Raw genomic sequence first — 9222 nt, 5'->3', positions numbered from 1 at the left:
ATTAATTGAAGTAGGCTTTGCGCCTAATCATGAAATTGATTTATTTTGTGATAATAAAGCAGCGATTGCTATTGCTCATAATCTAGTTCAACATGATCGGACAAAGCATGTGAAAGTTGATCGACACTTTATTAAAGAAAATCTGGAAACAAAAATAATTCGATTTCCTTTTGTCAAATCTGAAGATCAACTGGCGGATATACTTACAAAAATAATATATAGCAAAAATTTTCATGACTTACTCAACGATTGCGAGATCTACCAATTTGAGAGGGAGTATTGGAGTGAATTAAGAAAGATAATAATTAAGTTGGTAGCATTTAATTCTCACTGTAATTAGTGTATCGTCATTTGTTAGGATAGACGCCATCGAATCTTTTACTGTAATTATCATATTATATCAATGTATGAACTATCGCTGGATAGTTCAGTTAAAATGTTGTCCCAAGGTAGAAATAGATCGACTGATAATTTGTTATTCAAATCTTCCATTTTCAGTTCAGGCATCAGCTTCAGGGGAATCGACAACCGCGACCTTCCTCTGTACGCTCTTATAGGAATAGCTTCTTGCAGTGCACACGAACACGCAGATGTTGACGGCGTTCAGAGCCGCCACCAACCAGTAGAACGAGTCCAATCGGCTCCCGTTGAGGTCCCTGGCGAACCAGGTCGTGGCTCGGTCCACCGCCGTGATGAGGAGGCTGCTGAGGAAGCTGGCCACCCCGAAGATGCTCAGGTAGAGGCCGATCCCCAGACTGCGCATCCCGTCGGGCACCTGCTCGTAGAAGTATTCCTGCAGCCCCACCAGCGCGAAGCCGTCGCCCAGCCCCATCGTCATGTACTGCGGCACCAGCCAGAACACGGTCACTGGCGCCCTCGCCGTCAGCCGTCTCCGCTCTACCAGCGCGGCCGCGGCCATCGCCGCCGCCGACAGCGCCATGCCCACCCCGATCCTCTTGAGGATGCTCACGCCTCGCTCTTGCCCGGTGGCTCTCCGCACCGCCGGCTCCAGGAGTTTGTCGTACAGCGTCACCGTGATGAGCATGCCCACCGCGCCGAGGGCGAAGACGGAGGCCGGCGGAATTTCGAAGCCGCCGAGCTTCCGGTCCATGACGCTTGCTTGCTTTATGAAGAAGGTGGAGGACTGCGACACGGCGATGCCAAAAGGTAGCGCCGTCAGCCAAATAGGAACCATGCCGATTATTAGCTTCAGCTCCTCGACTTGGGTCACCGTCGCGAGCCGCCATGGGTTCGATTGCTCGATGGCGAAGGCCGCCGCGTCGTCTTTGTGCTCGATTATGGCGGCTTTGTCCAGGAACCTTAGCTTGTTAGTGTGGCAGAGGAGCCTCTGCTCTGTTTTAGGCGCTTCGTAAAGTTCTCCGGCGTCCGACGGCAGGGGAAGCGCTCGTTTGGCCAGCGCCGACGTTACGACCTGGGCCATCGGCGTGAACGGGCTTCCGACCGGCTTGCGGTACCGATAAAATGACTTGCCGGCGACGAAGACGACCAGACTGAAGCACATGTTGGCCGTGAGCACGACGTCAACCAGCCACCACCCGACTACGTCGTGGGCGTAGGGAATGACGGTGACGCCGAAGAGAAGACCACCGCAGAGGGCGAAGTTCCACCAGTTGAAGTAGGACATCTTCCGCTTGCGCTCCCCGGCGTGGTTGTCGTCGAACTGGTCGGCACCGAAGCTCTCCAGAGACGGCTTGTGGCCGCCGGTCCCGACGGAGATCAAGTAGATGGCTAAGAAGAAGATGACCTCGTGGACGCGCATCGATCTTCCGCCGGCGCAGGCGGCCCCATTGCAAGGTTTCAGGCGAGGGACTAATTGCGACAAGCTCAGCAAAGTGAGTCCCTGCGATACAGAATCTTCTTCTTATTCTCTCATCGACAAAGCAAATCTGATGAAAGAATCTCTGCACTTTACCGCGATGTAGACGAGGGAGGAAATAATGGCAGAGAAGAACCTCCCGAGAGCGGCGTCGGCGACGAAGCCTCCGACGAGGGGCATCACGGCGGTGACGCCGTTCCAGTAGTTGACGTTCTTGGCGGCCGTCTTCAAATCCTCATGCAACTCCTTGGAGAGGTACATGATGAGGTTGGTGGCCAGTCCGAAGTAGCTCAGCCTTTCACTGAACTCGATCACTGAACCGCCGCCGCCATAATCGTATATCAATTAAGAACATAAATCGAAGAAGACGACGACGCAGATTGATTAATTAATTAATTGGATGCTTAAATTAATTAATACCTATGATGAACAAGGATGCTCTCCAACCTCCAGTGACGGATCTGTCAGGAAGCCTTCCTTTGTGATCGACGGAGGAATCGCACACCCATTTCTCCTCGTCTCGCGGCATCTCCAACCTAGTAGCCGGCTCCATGGGATGGGACTTTGAGCTTCCATTTGGTCTTTGTACATATAAGAAGATGTCATAAAGGGCCGTCGATCACTTGGCAATAGAAAAACATTAAATGTAAAATAAAATAAAAGATTTGGCAATAGAACTTGTTTCCTTTGTGCAAAACCTAATTGACCGTTGATAAATGACTCAAAATTAACAATTGAGTTAGTGATGACAATGAGTGACAATAGTGGTAGTAGTGGGGTAGAGTAGTTGAGTTAGTCGGGTGAATTGTGGAGTTAGTGGGTTATGTATGTAGCTTATAAATAGGCTACATGTTTTATGATTTAATGAAGAAGCGTGAGAGATTATTGTGTTCCACTTGTTCATCTTTGTCTTCTGATCCTCCTCCTAATTTTCTCTAACAGTGGTATCAGACCGCCGAGTTTGACGTGTCCTAGTTTTCTCGCAATGGCAATCAACGGAGTTTCTCAACCCCTCATCCCCATTTTCAAAGGAGAGTGCTACGAATTTTGGAGTATCAAAATAAAGACTCTATTTAGATCTCAAGATCTTTGGGATTTAGTAGAGAAATGCTTTGACGACGAGGATGCCGATGAAGGTCGATTGAAGGAGAACATAAAGAAAGATTCGAAGGCACTGTTTATTCTTCAACAAGCAGTACATGAGACAATTTTCTCAAGAATTGCAACTGCCTCATTTTCCAAAGAAGCATGGGAAATATTGCAGAAAGAATTCCAAGGCTCCTCCAAGGTGATAGCAGTGAAATTCAAGACTCTCAGAAGTGAGTTTGAGGCATTGCTTATGAAGGGTAATGAAACTTTACAAGACTTTTTATCTAGAGTAATTTCGATTATCAGTCAAATGAGATCTTATGGAGAAAAGATCACTGATGCAATTATTGTTTCGAAAGTTTTGCGAAGTTTGACTCCTAAATATGATTACATAGTAACTGCGATCGAAGAGGCAAAAGATCTCTCGATTTTATCTTTTGATGAACTAATGGGTTCTTTGCAAGCTCATGAGGTAAGGCGAAATAGATCCGTGGAGAAGGATGAAGAAAAGGAATTTCAGGCTTCTCAAGTGAAGGGGGAGATAGAAAAAAAGGAAGAATTTGCTGGCAGAGGTCGTGGAAGAGGAGGTTTTCGTGGTAGAGGACATGGTAGAGGAAGAAACCATTTTAATGTACAAAAGAAGTAATTTAACGGGGATCAAAAATGGAATAAAAATTTCATTCAATGTTATAACTACAAAAGATTTGGGCATATAAAGGCAAATTGCATAAATGACTCACATGCAAACTATGTGAAAGAAGAAAATGAGGAAAGTAAGTTATTTATGATTCATTCTCATTCTAACGAAGTTCAAAAAGATATTTGATTTTTGGATAGTGGATGTTCAAATCACATGACTGGAAATAAGTCATTATTTAAAGAGCTTGATGAATCACATAAGATGTTAGTAAGACTTGGAGATAATAGACAGATACAAGTCGAAGGCAAAGGCACAATTACTGTGGTGACTAGCGATGGTAAAGTAAAATTGCTTTACAATGTCGATTTTGTTCCTAGTTTGGCACATAGTTTGTTAAGTGTTGGACAATTGATGATGGGTGGCTATGCTATTGTATTTGATAACGGAGCTTGTGTTATTTCTGATAAAGATTCTGGAAAGTCTATTGTTAGCATGCAAATGACAGAAAATAAGATGTTTCCACTGAAGATCTCTAATGTGGGAAACCAAGCTTTTATTGCTAGCGAAGATAATGAATCCAAGATATGGCACTTGAGATATGGGCATTTCAATATCAAAGGCATGCAACTTTTAAATCAGAAAGGTATGATTTTTGGATTACCTCAAATTAGTTTTCTTGGTTTATGCGAAGGATGTATTTATGGAAAACAAACAAGAAAGTCTTTTCCAAGTGGGAAATCATGGAGAACTTCAGAATGCCTTGAGCTAATTCACGTTGATTTATGTGGCCCTATGAGAACTACATCATTTGGTGGGAGTAAATATTGTTTAATGTTTACTGATGATTTTAACCGGATGAGTTGGGTATATTTTCTAGTAGATAAGTCAGAGACTTTTGAAATTTTCAGAAAATTCAAGGTGCTTATAGAAAAGCAGAATGGTACTTTAATAAAGACTCTTCGTACAGATCGAGGAGGTGAGTTCTTATCTATAGAGTTTAGTAAATTTTGTGAAGAACATGGTATTCACAGGGAATTAACAATGCCTTATACATCGGAGTAAAATGGTATTGCCGAATGAAAAAAAAACCGTTGTAGAAATGGCTAGAAGTTTGTTGAATATCAGAGAACTTCCAAATATTTTCTGGGCTAAAGTAGTGCCCACATCAGTTTACTTGCTGAATATTTCTCCAATAAGGGTCGTTTTAAATCAAACACCATATGAAGCATGGCGAGGTAGAAAACCATCGGTAAATCACTTAAGAATTTTTGGTTGTATTGCATATGCCTTGATAAACTCTCAATTTCATCATAAACTTGAGAAGAAATCTGAAAAATGCATATTTGTTGGATATTGCAATCAATCAAAAGCATATCAATTGTATAATCCTTTTATTGGAAAATTAATTATAAGGAGAGATGTAGATTTTGATGAAAATTCAAAGTGGAATTGGAATACACAGGGAGAAGAGACTCGAATTCACATCCCAATGGAGGATAGAACTCCAACAATAGAAGGTGTTGAATTATCTTCTTTGGAATCACCAGCTCCCTCACCATCGAATTCAAGAAGTAGCAGTTCATCGTCCTTATAAGAATCTTTTGATGAAGCACCTCCAGCAAAGGATAGATGTTTAAGAGAAATATATGAGTCAAGTCAATTTACTCTTTTGGTTATAGATCCTACAACCTTTGAAGAAGAAGTAACAAAAGAGGAATGGAGGAATGCAATGAAAGAAGAGTTAATTGCAATCCATAAAAATGAAATATGGGAGATGGTAGATCTACCCGAAGGCAAGAATGTGCGTGATTGGTCTCAAGTGGGTGTTTAAAACAAAATATCATGCCGATGGAACCATCAAAAATACAAAGCTCGACTTGTTGCAAAAGGGTATTCGTAACAACAAGGTATTGATTTCGAAGAAACCTTTTCTCCAGTTGCTAAATTTGAAACTGTGAGAATTGTCCTAGCATTAGCTGCACAAATGCATTGGCTTGTTTATCAATTTGATGTTAAATCTGCATTTCTAAATGACAATTTGCAAGAAGAAGTTTATGTAGATCAGCCAGAAGGTTTTATAATTGAAGGCAAAGAGACGAAGGTGTATAAATTGAGAAAGGTACTTTATGGGTTAAAACAAGCCCCACGAGCATGGTATAGCAAGATTGATGGTTATTTTCGTCAACATGGTTTCACAAGAAGTGAAAATGAAGCCACTCTCTATGTGAAAAAATAAGGTAGAGATGATTATATTATTGCGTGCCTTTATGTCGATGATATAATTTATATGATTTCTTCTTATTCTCTATTGACTGATTTTAAATCTAATATGATGAAGAGGTTTGAGATGTCAGATATGGGAATATTACATTATTTTCTTGGTCTTGAAGTTAAGCAAGGAGTTGATGGGATCTTTATCTCACAAAGAAAATATGCGACAGATCTTCTGAAAAGGTTCAACTTATTCAATTGCAATCCAGCTACTACACCTATGAATATAAATGAGAAAGTATAATTGGAAGATGGTTCAGAAAAAGCTAATGCAAGAAATTTTAGAAGTTTGGTTGGAGGTTTAATTTATCTAACTCATACTAGACCAGATATTATTTTTTCTGTTGGTGTAATCTCCAGGTTTATGCAAAATCCTACGAAGCATCATCTTGGAGCAGCTAAAAGGATTTTACGCTATGTTGCTGGAACCGTTGATTATGAAATTTATTATAGTAAAGTTTCAAAATTTGATCTTTACGGGTTCACTGATAGTGATTGGGCAAATTCAGTGGATGATCGAAGGAGCACCTCAACTAGTGTTTTTAATATTGGATCAGGAGCAATTTCATAGAGTTCAAAGAAACAAGCTACTACAGCCTTATCGTCTTCAGAAGCAGAATATGTAACAGCAACTTCAGCAGCATGTCAAGCAATTTGGGTTAGAAGATTACTTGCAGATCTTCACCAACAACAAAATGATACAACTATTATTTTTTGTGATAATAAGGCGACAATTGCAATGACAAAAAAATCTAACTTTCCATGAGAGGACTAAATATATTGATATTCGTCTACATTTCAATCGAGACTTAGTTGCAAATAAAGAAATTATATTGGAGCACTGCAGTATACATGAACAAGTGACGGATATCTTAACGAAGTTACTTCCAAGAGAGAAGTTTATTTATTTTAGATCGTGTCTTGGTGTTTGTAATTTTGAATTAAGGGGGAGTGTTGATAAATGATTCAAAACTAACAATTGAGATAGTGGTGACAATGATTGGTAGTAGTGGTAGTCGTGGGGTAGAGTAGTTGAGTTAGTGGGGTGAATTGTGGAGTTAGTGGGTTATGTAGGTAGCTTATAAATAGGCTACATGTTTGTATTCCACTTGTCCATCTTTGTCTTTTTATCCTTCTCCTAATTTTCTCTAACAAATGGAACTTGTTTCCTTTGTGCAAAACCTAATTGAAAACATGGCCATCCTGAAAAGATTACCACAACTCTACAAATCTAGGGGTCAAAGGCAGTGGAGTGTTCTCATTATGTTCTTGCTTTCTCTAATTACATGGTTTATTATTAATCAATATTTCATACAAAAGATTCAAAAATAACTAAGCAATTAAATACAAATATGAGAAAAAAAATTCAATTCGAGGATAAGTAGCAATTAAAAAGGCAAAGTATAAAAAGTAAATTCCTTTTATCCAAATTAAACCTCTTTCTCATGGATACCACTCACAAATTACACCCAAATCTTGGGATTTACACTCTGCACATATTTATAACAAAGGTGAGTTTGTATATTTACACTATGTTCATATGAATTCCCTACGCATTAATTGATTAATTGATTCGTAAAACATATAATTGGGCTTTAGACTTTTAATCTCCTTTAGAAGCATATGTGTTTCAATTAATTGATGATTGATCCTATATGAAAATAGTGAAGACAATTAGTTGGGGATATGACCTTGCAAACACTCTTCTCCATTTTGCAAAATCAAGAACGTCAATTTCGGATTAGAGAAGAGGTTCTCGGTGTTGACCCTCTGACAATCAAATCAGACACCTGAATATTAGAAAGATAGTAAAGAACTATAGCAACAATAGGAGCTCAAGCATAAATAATGCATATCTCTGCCGGTGCATGGACCCCCCTTTATATAGTGTTTCAGTAGTAGACGTGCACACTTTTCAAGGTAGGTGCATGCTTTCCCAACTGTTCTATGAAAAGACATGTCCGAAAAGTGTCTCTAACACCCTTCCTTAACAAGGCGTGTGAATCCCTGACATGACAGTTGAAACTTCTGTCGTACGATTTGCCTATTGACCATGCCCCATTGTCAGCGACAGTAACTCCCAGAAGGATATGATGAGCCCAGCGAGGGGTCCCACAATCTGGCCGAGCGAGGGAGCCGCTTGGCCAGTGTTCCCCGCCCGGTCGCTCAAGGTTGTTCTCCTCCATGGTCACTCGGCTCAATAGGTCGTTCCTCGCCCGGTCGGACAGATAGTCTGGTCAGACTAGCTAGCCCTTAAAAGATCATCACAGTTATGAGCATCGGATGTCCTCTCTATAGTCGTCCTAGTCGAGCGAGCGATCTGCTTAGATGAACCTCCGGGCTGATCAGACCCTTCAAGCCCGCTCGGCCCGTTGCCACCTTCTCGACTGACTTTGGTAAGTTGGCGGTTTCCTGCTTTTAACCACCTTGACTTTGACCTCCGCGTCGACTACTGTTCTCGTCTTTAACTCATGCTTAGTGGACTCCCTTTATCACCACATCAATAACCGTTTTTGTCAACATCATTTGTTCTCCAATTAACAAGGACTAAATTATGAAGGTCACCTGTTTGCAGTGCCTTTACTAGTTTCTACATGTGTTGGATCGTAGAAGTTGCTAGAGGGGGGTGAGGTGAATAGCGATTGAAAATTCGTTGCGAGTATGCAGTAGAAAATAAAAATTACAACGCTAACTCTAACCAGTTTTACTTGGTTCGGAGCCTTCGTCGACTCCTACTTCAAGGCCCGCACTCGTCGAGTGTTTTCGTTAGACAATTCACTAGCAGTTCGAAAAGTGTTTACAAATGAAAGTACAAGAACTCATTTTAAAATAAAATATACCAACAACAATTAAAAATAACTTGAGCCGTAAGTTGTCGGAGAAGCGTCGTCGCGTTGCAGGAGCAGAGCACAATAGAGCAGTCGTAGGAAGCAGTTGTTGTAGCTCTAGAGGAAGGCTCCTTTTATAGGAGTGCTCTGGGCGCCCGGATCCCTTCCGGGCGCTCGGACCAGTTCTGAGCATCCGGACTACCATTTTTCAAAAAATCATTTTCCTGCATGAAAATGTTAGTCCAAGGCAAAATAAAAGTTAAACTAAGGGTGACAATTTTTAACCTGATACGAAAACACAACCCGAACCGAACACGAAAAAATCATGTTAGGATTGGGTAGTTTCGGGTTCGGGTCGAAATCGGGTCGACCCAATTGACCCAATTAATAAACAGGTCGGGTTCGGGTCAACCTGAAATGATCCACTTACAACCCGCGAACCCGTTTATAAATAATTATAAATTTAAACTAAAATTACAAATTTAAAAAAAGTTAAAAACCCTAAACATAGAGATATGTTATTGATTGCAATGTTGCTATGACTTATCATTTATAAT

At 40.9% G+C, this 9222-nt stretch overlaps 1 protein-coding gene across 1 annotated transcript; it reads right to left on the bottom strand.

The window, feature by feature from the left end:
• Positions 1 to 402: 402 nt before the first annotated feature.
• On the bottom strand, positions 403 to 2390 carry LOC121989408 (protein NRT1/ PTR FAMILY 5.6-like). Its single transcript, XM_042543441.1, has 3 exons — positions 2258 to 2390; positions 1934 to 2151; positions 403 to 1861 (listed from the first exon to the last, which is right to left on the bottom strand). The coding sequence occupies exons 1-3, from the start codon at positions 2388 to 2390 to the stop codon at positions 500 to 502; spliced, it is 1713 nt and encodes a 570-aa protein (XP_042399375.1). The 3' UTR covers positions 403 to 499.
• Positions 2391 to 9222: the final 6832 nt, after the last annotated feature.

Source organism: Zingiber officinale, chromosome 6B (assembly GCF_018446385.1).
Source record: "Zingiber officinale cultivar Zhangliang chromosome 6B, Zo_v1.1, whole genome shotgun sequence".
Classification (NCBI taxonomy): domain Eukaryota; kingdom Viridiplantae; phylum Streptophyta; class Magnoliopsida; order Zingiberales; family Zingiberaceae; genus Zingiber; species Zingiber officinale.
This window is presented reverse-complemented; position numbering and strand designations above follow the sequence as displayed.